This window comes from Nerophis lumbriciformis, linkage group LG09 (genome assembly GCF_033978685.3).
Source record: "Nerophis lumbriciformis linkage group LG09, RoL_Nlum_v2.1, whole genome shotgun sequence".
In the NCBI taxonomy this organism is placed as follows: Eukaryota; Metazoa; Chordata; class Actinopteri; order Syngnathiformes; family Syngnathidae; genus Nerophis; species Nerophis lumbriciformis.
Genome location: NC_084556.2, coordinates 22197900 through 22211759, shown reverse-complemented (window position 1 = coordinate 22211759; position 13860 = coordinate 22197900). Strand labels below are relative to the sequence as shown.

Genomic DNA, 13860 nt, shown 5'->3' with positions numbered 1-13860 from the left:
TTTGTTTTGAAAAGCGTTATTTGTATTACTTCCCTGTGGACGTATGTGCGTGCATGAATGTGAACAGTGGCAATCACAAATTACAAAATAAAGTTTAAAAAACATCTATGTCGTGTGCGCAATACAACTGTGCTGCTTTTATTTTGAAAAGTGTTATTTATGGGCGTATGTCCGGGTGTAACCTGTGAGTAAAGGTGCACAGCGACAAGTGATGAGAGCTAAAAAGAGAAAAGTTGTTGACAAATGGCGTGTTTCCAACAAGACATGGACTGCCAAGTATTTCTTTACAGAAATTAAAGGTAAAGCCGTGTGCTTAATGTGTGGTACACAGCTTCCTGTGTTTAAAGAATATAATTTGAATCGCCACTACATGACGAAGCGCGAGGAAAAATACCGGAATCTGTCTGATGAAGCGCGCGCAAGGGAGGCTGATGCGTTGATGGTAAAACTGCAAACCCAACAAGGACTTTTTGCCATATTTCACACCCCCAGAATGCAGCCGTCAGGACAAGTTTCGTCATTTCTCACAAAATCGCCAGAAAAAGTAAGGCGTTTTCTGACGGAGAGTTTATTAAGGAGTGCTTATTGGACTCTGTTGCGCTGATATAACAGGTGTTGTGCCGGATAGTGCACCCCCGGCGTAGAATGACGGGAGTGTTATATCAACTAAAGCCCACACTTAAAGTTTCTACGTGCAAGATTGAATGTATTTGAAAAAGTTATTTAATAAGAAGCCAAAAGTGCAAAAACAGTAATGTTCGTGTTGGAGGAGTTGTGAATGAATGAAATATGAAATCCGTGCTGCAGTCGCTGCTGGGCCACAACATTAGGTACACCTGCAGACTGCAGCACGGATTTCATATTTCATTCATTCACAACTCCTCCAACACGAACATTATTGTTTTTGCACTTTTGGCTTCTTATCAAATAACTTTTTTAAATAGATTCAATCTTGCTGCACGTGGAAAATTTAAGTGTGGGTTTTAGTTGATATAACACCCCCGTCAGGGGGTGCATTCTACGCCGGGGGTGCATTAGCCGGCACAACACCTGAAACTTGGAGCTTCAGCTGAAGAACAGAACGGCCGACTTTGACTGTTTTTCGCTGGCTTTGGATGAGAGCTGTGATGTACGTAACCCCGCCCAGCTGCTCATCTTCTTATGTGGGTTAACTGCTGTCTTTCAAATCACGGAGGAGCTAGCAGCCATGCAGTCAATTAAAAGGGACAACCACAGGTAATGACTTGTTCACATAGGTAAATGCGTGTTTGGACATGTTAGGACTGAAATGGGACAAGCTGGCAGGTGTGACAACAGATGGTTGTCCAAATCTGACGGGGAAAAATGTTGGACTTTTAAAGAGGATGCAGGATAAACTTTAAATTAACCCTGTGCAGAAATTGACATTTTTGCATTGTATTGTACATTAGGAAGTGTAGTGTAAGACAGGGTTAAAAATAAAACCATCAAAAGCAATCTGCTTTTGTATAAAGTTAAGTTAGGTTAAATGAAAGTATTGTTATTATTATTAATTATTATTATTATTATTATTTATCTTACGGTATATCAAAAATAATATTGAGCAAAATTTTATTGAAATATTGTCGATGTGGCCCTCCAGCAGTGCTCGGGTTGCTCATGCGGCCCCCGGTAAAAATTAATTGCTCACCCCTGCTGTAGGTACATACTGGACTGGTTGTCAATCACAGGGCACAAGACAGGAAACAAACAAATCATTAATTTGTAAGGCATTACTCCTAATCGGCACTTGGTACCAATTGCAGTAAAATAAATAAACGTCCTATTTACTACATGAAGAAGTAAGATTGCACTGAGAGGTGGGTCAAATATTTTGTCCCCTTCATGCAACTCAATTAAGTCACCAAAAATGTGGCATTATTATCTTTGTAAAGGCATTTCTTTTCTGGTGTGTATAATGAAGTTGGCAAATGTATTTTTAGGTACGTTTTATGTCATGTTGTACCCTATACGTGTGTTTTAGTGTCAAGCAGTTTGTGGTTCTGGTTCGGAAGTTGGATGTCAACTTGGACACAATAAGCACCAAGGTGAATTCCGCCCTGACGCGCATGGAGAACAAATATGACGTGTCGCTGGCTCTCTACCAGAGGTTTGAGAAGTGAGTACATAAGTAGGTGAAGTTGTGTTTTGGCCGCATTCTTGTGACTAGTTGCAGTGTGCGCAAATAACTACCAGGTAGCATCTGTGAGCAGACAATACTGCATCATCTCTTTCTCTTATCAGGTCGTTAGTGCATTCTTCCTGCATTCGTCACTCACGCTTAAAGTGAATGATGAGGCAAAAATACAACCTTACCTGCTGTACTAATAATACTGGTACAGATGCTAATAGCTCATTAAAACTGATACATGTTTTGTTTCAGGACCTGCAAAAATATATTTACCTTGCCCACTGAGGAGATGTAAGTCGAAGACTTTGCTTTCGGTCTTTCAGCTCAGCACATTGAGACTCTGCTGATTGTTTGTGTGCTTTACCAGGGAGAAGGAGATTATACGAAGCTGCTGGACGATGTTTCTTTTGGCCAAAGGTCAGTTAGGTTACGGTGAACATTAATCATTATCATTTCAGGTTGTCCCCACTCTTGCGGACATCATTTCCATGATGCTTTAGTTCTCTTCTTTCACTTCCTTCCTTTTTCGTGCCAAATGTCAAGATGGGAATGTTTTATTCCTTGTACTTTTTGTTGTGTTCTTGTGAGCTTTAACCTTGATGTTGTGTCTCCTGCAGGAAGGGCCTTGCAGATGGAGGATGACCTGGTCATATCGTTCCAGTTGCTGTTGTGCACGCTAGAGTTGTTCATCAAACGATGCCCACTTGAACTGCTACAGCCTCTTTACCGTAAGACACCAACCTTTTGTTTTTTTTTGCCTGTTTAGTGCAGCCTTTTGATATAGATACTCCGCTAAAGAGTTATGTTTTGTGAAGCTTTTCACATATCAACCCATTTCATTTTAAATAAGCTGAAAATCCAAAAACAAGGACAATGGTTTAAGAATACAATATTTTTCTGTCAGTGTCACGCTAGGGTTCCATGATAGCGATAGTTATGATTCCAGATGCAGAAGATAGCGGGATACAGCTCGCAGGTACAAGGTATTTAATACAAACAAAGACAAAAAACGAAACCACACGTGCTGAAAGGTGCACGTCAAACAAACCTTTATGCATTTGGGAATGCACAAAAATACCTAGGACTACTTGGGAACTAACTTACTTGGAACCCGAGTGCATTTGAGAATGCACAAAAAACCTAACACTACCTGGGAACTAACTTACTTGGAAGCCTCAAACAAGAGAACAACGTTCAACAGCATACAGTACCGGTACATCTGTATATGGTAAGCCTGCGCTCTGGCACTGACCAATAAGCCTTCCTATTTCACAATAAGGGACAAATGCGAGGAGCCGGCGCTTCAAGGCAGGAGTATAAATATTACATGCTTTCACACAAAAAACAAGAAGTGCAACCAAAATACGAGCGCTAAACAGGAACTAAAACACGGAACACAGGAAATACCCACAAACGCAAAACAAGACATGTACTGGTGCTATAGATCTTATGTGCGACATATTTGTTGTATTTGATATACTCTCAAATAAAGTGTCATCTGAATCTGATGTGAAATACAAAATGTTCATACTTTTAAGTTGCGATTGTGGTTGATTCAAAATGTAGAAAAGGTCTTGGTAAGAGTTTGTTTTTCAGTTATTGTTAGTTTTAAGTTTTTATCATCTGCTGTCCCACAGTATCTCACACAAGTTAGTACACCCCTCACATTAACCATTTTTACTACACTATATAATTTAATGGGACAAAGCTGTAGAAGTGAAACGTTGATGTAATTTACAGCAGTCAGTGTCTAACTTGTATAGTAGTATATATGTATTATTCACTGAAAATGTCTCAACACATTATTGTCTGAGCAGCAGGATCAGTCTGACAGTGTGAGCTGCGATTCATTGTGGGAAACAGAGAAGTGGAGTGGAGAAATGTACTTGTATTATATCATCCATCAAAAACCCTTAAAACATTATCTAACCTATTTTCATTGACTTTATTCAAGGGTGTGAACAAGTAAAAATTCATAAAATTTGAAAATGTTCCTATGCATCTACAATTTGATCTCACTTGGTCAGGTTTTGGAACCCGGACCATTACTGTATCACAGTTTGGCGTCAATGACCGCAGTCACAGTTGGTCTTCTTTGTTGTTGTACCGGTAACCTCTTAAATGTCTCTTTGTCAGAATCAGCCATCAGCAAAGTTCAGAGCCCCGTGACTCGAACGTCTCGTCGCAACCAGAACAACGCCAAAGCTCGACCTCCCGAGCCAGAGGTGGACGTGCAACTTCTTGAAACCTTGTGCAAGAAGAACGAATGCAATACAGATGAGGTATCTGGCTCTAAAGATCTAAACATGAATGTGCCCACTTTTGTTTCAGGCTTGTGCAACATTACAAATTGAATTGAGAATGTCTCCCAAATTCCAGTTAAATTATACAAATTTTAATAAAGGTTGCAAGCAGGAAGTAGAATTAAAGGAAGTAGAATTCTAATTGCAATTTATATTTTAGGTGTATTCCAGAATCGTGCTTTACAGTATAGTGTTTCATACACGGCTGTTTTACAAATTTTATTGAAATATTATCACTATGAACCTCATGAACATAATGGGTTTTTTCATTCACAATTAAGAATAAAATCATTTTCTATAGAACAGATCATTTAAATTGATTTATTATAACTTTCAAATGGTGGAAAAATACTTCCCAGAATTCTTTATCCAAGTATGGAAAATAGTTGCCCAAAGCTTTTTCAGGACATTTAATAGGGTTAGGATTATTGCATTAGGGACAATTTTGTGTCAATTGTAATTTTTAAATTGAAGGAATATTACAAACTATTAAAAATAGAGGTAGCGTAATGTTTTAGTGTTTGTAAAGTATTTTTAGTACTTAGAGCAACATCTTTGTTTAATGTGAGAAATTCTCTGAATTGCAATGAATTGATTTCCACTTCCTGTGTTTTCAATTCAACAACTGTGGAGTGGAGCCAATCAAATTCAAACTCTTCACAAATTTTGAATTTTCTGTGAAAGCCTGCGGTTTTTGACCTCATCTGCGCGTCAATAATTTATTCATTTGTATGTGCAGGTTAAAAATGTTTATCAGACCAGTTTCTCTGCCTTCTTGAGCTCTATGGATCTTCCCAAATCTTCAGGACTTCCTCAGGTACTGTACATTTTGCAAACAGGACTGTTTAGCCTTAAGGCCCTTTCACTGTATACGTTAGTTGTCGCTTTCTGCCAGCTGCTCAGTTGTACAATATGTTGAGTGTGTAACAGCAGTTTGTCGTCCTCATCTGTGACGCTTCCCACACACTGTCAGCAAAATGTTTACTCGCGCTTTTAGTTTACCTGCACTGTTTGTTGACACTGTCACACTCTTGTGCAGGACACTGAACAAATGTATTTCACCACAACCCCCCACTAAGAGACAATTGGTTTGCAATATTTATATGAATAGCTTATATAACATGTAATGCTTTAAGCCATGTCCACACGAACACAGATGCTTAATAAACGCATACTTATCTCTGCGTTTTTTGCCTCTTGTCCACGCGCAAACGCATAATTTTAAGTTAAAGTTAAAGTACCAATGATTGTCACACACATGCTAGGTGTGGCGAAATTATTCTCTGCATTTGACCCATCACCCTATATTACCCCCTGGGAGGTGAGGGAAGCAGGTTTTTGTCTTTAAAAACACAGACTTTTGCAAACGCTGGCCAAAGTGTAGCGTTCCAAAACTCTCCGTTTAGAGTATGCGTATACAAGGCACAAACGAAGACTTGTGATGACGTTACGGTTATGCGCTGTCATTTCCAAAGCTCAACAACACTGCCTTGCTGGCTTTAAACACACTATAAGAGTATTTACTGTATGTTTGAACGTAAACATGCTGCTATTTTCACTGAACATTAATAAAAAAGACACATCAAAAATGGGCTTTGCGACACTCCCTTAAGCACTAATGACAGTCAGCTGTTCTGGATATGATTGCTGTCGAACCTCCACCTGACAAGCCATTCTTTTTGCTCTGTGTCATAAAAAAGGTGCAACATTATCTTATGCTTTCAGTCCTTATTTAACGACAAATCATGAAGTTAACTTCCATGTGTGGCTTCCATTTTTGTAGATGGAGCCGGGACCCACCGTGAACGCGCGTAAAACGCGAGCAAGCAACAAAAATTATGTAGCGTCATCCTTGTTGTGTGTACTGATGTTAAAGACAATATAAACTTCATTGCACATGTAATATATCACTATATCGATGATTAAATGCTTTATAATTCCACAAGGGTTTTGCAGCGGGACACGCACGTACGTGCGCTTTATATAGGCACTTAAACATGCAAAAGTTAGCGCGTGCTGATTTTACAAATAATGTACACTTCACGTCACATGTAATACATCACCAAGTTCCTGAACATGGCATCACCATGTTGCTAAACATGTTATAATTCTATGAGTGTTGGGTTTCAGCATCACAGGCTTGCATGCGCACTTCAAACACTGGGGAAAAAAAAGATACATAATGTTTCCCAGGGCTCTGTGTACATGCAGGCTGTTTTTTAAAGATAATGTACATGTCATTGGATACGTTGCTGCTTTTTTCAGGCTTCTGATTGGACAAAATGTGCATGGCAGTATGTGTATGCGTTTGTGTGTAGACATAGACAGTTTTGAAAACTACACTTGAAACTACACTTGTATGGATGGAGATTGTTTTAACCCCAAATATGTGTTTTTGAAACTCTTGTGTTCGTGTGGACATGGCCTTAGTGGAGCATCTGTTAAAGTCATGTATTCCCAATCAAAACATTGAAAATCCTTTTTTAAAATTTTAACTGTAAACCTATTAAATGAAATTACTTTGAATATACATTCAAATATAACTAAAGCAGATCACTTGCAACTGACAGGTAGTCCATTCATACTTCGTGACAATCATATCATCGAAACATCATTACTTTACTTACACAAATTAGCCAAACGCTTCATTTCTAACCACAGGTCAATAGCCTCAACCAACTGTATGAAGAGCACTACCTCAAGAGTCGAGACATTGACGGACGACTTTTTTTGGATGGCGATGAGACGCTTTTTGCGCCTAAAAAGCAAACGTAAGGTTTTTTGTGGTTAAAAACTTTGCCTAATAAATGAAAGAAATTAACTAAAAACGATCTTTATTGGCTTCCAGAGAACAAATGGAGAGAACACAAAAGAAGAACCCACTAGATGAAGATGCAGTGGTCATCCCTCCTCCTCAGACTCCCATCAGGTGAGGGGATTTATCTTTAACTTTAGCTTTTTGGTTTACATGTTTCAAAATCTAAATCACAAATATAAGACTGTCATAAACACGGTTCAAGTTGAACCTCGGTTTTAAGGTCACACAGTTTGGTAAATTCTTTGGTGTAGTAAGGAGAAACAATGCAAACTATAGAACTGCTTAGCTTTTGTGTTAAATTTTTTTTTTTTAAATAAAACAAACAACTACAATCTGCTAGGCAATACGTAGTTCTCTAATAAATACAATCTCAATAGCATACAAAATAATACAAAAATATAAAGGGCCAATTTGGTAAACTCTATGCATTAAAGATGCTAAAATGACAGCTGTTAAATTATTATAATTTTTAATCAGATTTATCACACTTGCTGTGGGTTAATTTCAATTAATCACAATTAAATATCATTCATTTTTAATGTATAGTATAGCAATTTCACATTGCATAAGCAAAGAGACTTAAGAAATAATGGAATATATATGCACTTAACGTGTTAAATAATGATTTGTGTTTTTTTGTTTGTTTTTTTACAAACATTTATCCACATTAAATCTGTTGTATGTCACTGTTAGGTACTGTTTTAAGATTTTGTGTTAAGATGGAAGTGATTCAGTAAAAATGTAACTCCTTTCTGCAGAATGTGCATAATACTTTGTCAGTCGACTGTTTAGTCATGTTTATTTTGTATTCATATTTCCCAAGGAGAGGACCAATGTTTAGCGTCTTCAATATTGACTTATTTACTGCATCAACTTTCCATTTGCACAAGCGCTACGATATTGCTACTTAGACAAACTGCTCAAAATGTGTTGCCAGAGACATTTCACGGATTTATAGTCAGATGGGTTATAAAATTGTAATCAGATTAGTAATGATGGATTAATTTGATGAATCAAAATAATTTCTTATTAAGAAATATTAACATGAAATATATATTGTGCTTGCAGTACTGTCTGTATGTCATATGTCAGAATGTGATATTTTTATTTATTTGTTTTCTGTCTTCAGAGCCGCTATGACCTCCATTCAGCAGTTGAGGGGTGACCTCACCTCTCGTGGCGACCAACCATCTACCAACTTGTCCACTTATTTCCAGGTGCGTCATCCTCACAAGTGTTTGAATTGAAATGTCTGTTTTATATCTGATAATATATTAAAAGACATCTGCCTCATTTTCGGCCTTTGCTGTGGTTAGAACTGCACCGTGGATCCGACTCAGGATGTACTAAAGCGCTTGGAGACATTGGGACTGACATTCAGTCAGAGGTTTGCCAAGGCAGTCGGCCCACGCTGCATTATTCTTGGCAAACAGGTATAAAGTAGTACCCACAGACTGCAACACAACATGTGCTATGTATTGTGTTTAAAGTTGTACTTTTCCCCTTTTTCAGAGATTTACCCTTGGTGTCAAACTCTACTACAAAGTCATGGAGGCGATGCTAAAATCGGTACATGATTTGATTCATGTTTAAGAAAAAACAGTGTAAATAAGTCATTGCATCCTAGAAAACATGTTTTTGCCAACACAATTGCATGCAAATACAAGTATTATAGCAGACCTTTAATATTGTTGACTTTTGTTGAAGTTTCCATTTTTGCTTTACAGGAAGAGATACGACTGTCCGTCCAAAATTTCAGGTATTCATACAGTATTTATAAACTCAGTTATTTATGCATTCTTTTCTACTTGAACTTTGGACGGCCTTGCATGCTTTTTCTTGACTTTATATCTGGTGAAGCATTCTTGGCCTCAAATCTCGTGTCTTTCATTCCAGTAAACTCCTCAATGACTCCACATTCCACACCTCTCTCTTGGCATGTTCTCTAGAGGTTGTCATGGCAACATATGGAGGTCTGTGTTGTTGTTTTTTTGTAATACAAGTTAATTAAAACATTATCATGTATTGAGCCATGAAACATGAAGCTTTTGTTAATGACACGTTGCACTAATGTTTGTTTACAACTCTCGATTAGAGAGCAGTTTTAAGACAGGGGGATACAATCACGGACGCGGTGGTGACCTGGCCGAAACAGACCTGTGCTTCCCTTGGATTTTGAACGTTTTGAACCTCACCGCCTTTGACTTTTACAAAGTAATCGAGAGCTTTATCAAAGCTGACCCGACTCTCAGCAAAGACATCATCAAACATTTGGAGACCTGCGAGAACCTCATCATGGAGCGCATCGCATGGAGGACGGTCAGTGAGCTTCAGCAAATAAACATACAGACACAACATAAATACCGTATTTTTCGGAGTGTAAGTCGCACTGGAGTATAAGTCGCACTTGCCGAAAATGCATAATAAAGAAGGAAAAAAATATATACAAGTTGCACTGTAGCCCGGCCAAACTATGAAAAAAACTGCGACTTATAGTCCAAAAAATACGGTACATATTGTATGAACAAGGAGAATCTGTTTAACATTTGCAGATCCAGGAATACTTCTTTGGCACCTTAGCACACATTGTGGGAAATTTCAAAAACGTTTTTTGTATATGTAAAGCATTTAAGGCAAAAGGAATACACACATTGATACGCGACCAATAACACCACATTCAAAGTAAAACAACAGCACCACATTAATTACATACAATCATTATGCTAGTATCGGATCACACAACAGCCATAAAAATACAATATTGTTTACAAAACAAAAGATAAAAATTATTTGCACACAATCCAGTTAGAAAAAAAAAATCCCCAAAACATAATACATCTAAACATAAAAAGGCATATGATGTAAATTGTTTAAATTTGGCAAACAATAAAGCTTTTAATACTATCATCATATTGTGAAAATTCATGTTGATGACACATTCTAGCTGTGTCCCGCAAATTTGACAGCAACAAGCAGACAACCACATCCTCAACACAATGTAGCATCCTCGCTAGTGGCTAACGTCCATCCACAGTGCGAATCACTAATCCTTGTGTCCATGGCAGCAAAAAATGTTATCACTGGAGGACGAGGAATAGCTAAACATGCTACGCTACACACGGTAGGACCTATGTGTCAAAGTCAAGGCCCGCTGGCCAAATCCGGCCCGCGAATGAATTATCTATGGCCCCCGGGGATGATATTTGATATTAGAACCAGCCCGCAGGCCACAGCCACCTGCTGCTGTTTTGCACCCACCAATAATCCATCAGTGTTGATACTAGGAGTCTTCAAAATGGGGTCACAGGGACCCCATCAAGTCATAAAAATGGGGTCCCACAGTAAATTTTTGGGGTTCCGCTTTTTTGTAACCGTTTTGAAAACAAATGATAAATGTATGCATTATCTCACATTCTATATTGTGTTTTGGAAAAAGGTTGTCATAAACGTTACATAATTAATTAAAAAAAATAATACAAAAGAAAATGTTTTTTTATGCATATGTAAATGTATTCAGTTGTAAACATTCATTCACTTTCTTCTGTTTTTTTCTATATTTTTATTGTAATATTTTCAGAATGTGTTTGTTCTATTTTTGGCCAAAGTAAGACAAAGAAAACAATCTGAAGTTATCTTTATTTTTTAGTTTTAATGCCATGATTTTAATAGTCCGGCCCGCGTGTGCACAGATTTTCCTCCATAGGGCCCCTGAGCTAAAATGATTTTGACACCCCTGCCGTAGGAGGATGCAACAGGCCATGATAATCGTTAAGCTAGAGCACTTGAATGTAAACAGATGTGGGCGGATCGATACAAATACCAAGTATCAGTATATGATCGATACTCGACAATCTACAGTGATTAGATCGATTCTTTTGATTACCATAAAATCTTTTTATTTTAATCGTTTTTGTAATTTTTAGTAACTTTAGGAAATAAGTCCCTGGACACAGGCAGACTTTAAGAGTAAAAATCTAAGGATTTAAATCTGAGTCAATAGTTTGTGCTTATGTTAAGTTATTTTGCAGTATTGACTTTATTTTGCTCAAAATATTGTATGTAATAAAAGGGAATACGGAAACATTAAAATATCCATCCATCCATCCATTTTCTACCGCTTATTCCCTTTGGGGTTGCGGGGGGCGCTTGAGCCTATCTCAGCTACAATCGGGCGGAAGGCGGAGTACACCCTGGACAAGTCGCCACCTCATCGCAGGGCCAACACAGATAGACAGACAACATTCACACTCACATCCACACACTAGGGCCAATTTAGTGTTGCCAATATGTACTTAATATTCCTACACGGCCATTCTGGGTTTTTATCTGATTAAAATTGTGATACAAAATGTGAATCATTCATTGAACTTAAAAAATGTAATTATTAGAGATGTCCGATAATATCGGAATGCGATCAACAGCCATACAGGTCACACTGAGAGTGGCCGTATTAACAACTTTAACACTGTTACAAATATGCGCTACACTGTGAACCCACACCAAACAAGAATGACAAACACATTTCGGGAGAACATCCGCACCGTAACACAACATAAACACAACAGAACAAATACCCAGAACCCCTTGCAGCACTAACTCTTCCGGGACGCTACAATATACACCCCCCGCTACCCCCTACCCCCCACCTCAACCTCCTCATGCTCTCTCAGGGAGAGCATGTCCCAAATTCCAAGCTGCTGTTTTGAGGCATGTTAAAAAAAATAATGCACTTTTTGACTTCAATAATAAATATGGCAGCGCCATGTTGGCATTTTTTTCCATAACTTGAGTTGATTAATTTTGGAAAACCTTGTTACATTGTTTAATGCATCCAGCGGGGCATCACAACAAAATTAGGCATAATAATTAATGTGTTAATTCCACGACTGTATATATCGGTATCGGTTGATATCGGAATCGGTAATTGAGAGTCGGACAATATCGGAATATCGGATATCGGCAAAAAAGCCATTATCGGACATTTCTAGTAATTATCATTATTGGTATGGCCAATACTGCTCCTGTAACTACGTGGTATTAAATCGGTAACCTAAATTTGTAATATTACCCAAAACTTATGTAAGGTATCCAAAAAAACAGAAGAATCAGCGATTATTATATTTTAACTGTAGTGTAGATAGAACCATATTACAACATTAACTAACCAGAAATTAACAATAAGTTAGCAATAGCAACTAGATTAATAATAGTTTTAGAAAAAAATAATATAACCAGAAATGATGTGAGACTGTATGTAACCACATACGTCAGCAAATAAACTAGGAACCTTTGTAACCCATTATGAAATGGTTTTATTATCATTGACATACCAAAAAATATGACGTCATATACATAGTTATAGCAGGGGGCTGCAATTTATATATCGTGATTTAGATTTTTAGCCATATTGCATCCAGCATCCAGTAGCACAGTGTTTCTTCGTCATAGGGCCGGGTCCCATTGTTGGGCTGCCAGCACCCCTAAAAGGCTGACAAAAATATCTGTTTCTCAGCTGTGGCCCGTATTGGTCGCAGCAGTACTCAAATGTCCTCTGTCCATTGCACCAGTCGCCCTAGTGGGGGTGGGTCACCCACATCTGCGGTCCTCTCCAAGGTTTCTCATTGTCATCCCACTGGGTTGAGTTTTTCCTTGCCCTGATGTGGGATCTGAACCGATGATGTCGTTGTGGCTTGTGCAGCCCTTTGAGACACTTGTGATTTAGGGCTATATAAATAAACATTGATTGATTGATTGATTGATTGAGATGTATTACACTTTCCCACCACTTGTGGCAGTAACGACAATATCAAACCAGAGTCGTGTATATAGAGAGTATGGCTAACCCGGTTTCTGGCGATCTCCTCAATGATTGGTCAAAAGGCACTCACGGGATAACAGGGCACCTTGTTTGCTACCAACTTTGAGCCGATGCTTTGTGTTTGTGCGGCTTCCTCGTTAGTTTTTTGCGTGTAAAATGCCCAGTTGTGCACCATGAGCTGGTCCACCCGTGTGAATTGTGGAAAGCCCAACAACCCGCAAAGAAGACAAGTATGGAAAGTGAAGGTTCGCCATCAACACTGGAGAGCCACCAATTACAGTGTCTTGTGCGAGGGAAACACACGTCTGTGTTCTATTCAGGAGTGAAGACACATACAAATAACAGAATAAATGAACAAAATAAAAAGATGTTTTGACAAAAATAGACTATCATTGAATATCAGTAAAACTAAAATAATGCAATTTGTTAACAGCAGAAGAAGTACCGGTAGTCAAATACAAATAGACTGAGTAGACATTAGAAGAGGAAAATAAACCACATTAGGGGTGTAAAAATAGATGATAAAATTAAGTGGAAATCTCATATAAAATTACAACATAAAGTGGCAAGAAATAAGTCACTAACGAATTAAGCAAAATCTGCTGTGGACCTAAAATCACTCCATATTCTCTACTGCTCGCCAGAGTTATTGTGCAGAAATATGGGAAATTAACTATAAAAGTACACTTATTCACAAACCGTGTTACAAAAAAGAAATATCAGTTAGAATAATAGAGGTAGGTCTTTATTGTCATTGCACAAGTACAACGAA

The 13860-nt window shown here is 38.1% G+C and overlaps 1 protein-coding gene across 2 annotated transcripts in view; it reads left to right on the top strand.

Moving 5' to 3' along the window:
• Positions 1-13860, top strand: part of rb1 (retinoblastoma 1) — a 45576-nt gene that overhangs the window by 6546 nt on the left and 25170 nt on the right. For both annotated transcript variants that reach the window (XM_061962227.1, XM_061962226.2), the window contains 14 exons: positions 2003-2137; positions 2402-2440; positions 2517-2566; positions 2767-2877; positions 4286-4431; positions 5192-5269; positions 7114-7223; positions 7301-7381; positions 8400-8487; positions 8587-8703; positions 8783-8839; positions 8998-9029; positions 9167-9243; positions 9366-9589. In XM_061962227.1, coding sequence (XP_061818211.1) covers positions 2003-2137; positions 2402-2440; positions 2517-2566; positions 2767-2877; positions 4286-4431; positions 5192-5269; positions 7114-7223; positions 7301-7381; positions 8400-8487; positions 8587-8703; positions 8783-8839; positions 8998-9029; positions 9167-9243; positions 9366-9589 — 1345 coding nt within the window. The remainder of the gene's footprint in view (positions 1-2002; positions 2138-2401; positions 2441-2516; positions 2567-2766; positions 2878-4285; positions 4432-5191; positions 5270-7113; positions 7224-7300; positions 7382-8399; positions 8488-8586; positions 8704-8782; positions 8840-8997; positions 9030-9166; positions 9244-9365; positions 9590-13860) is intronic.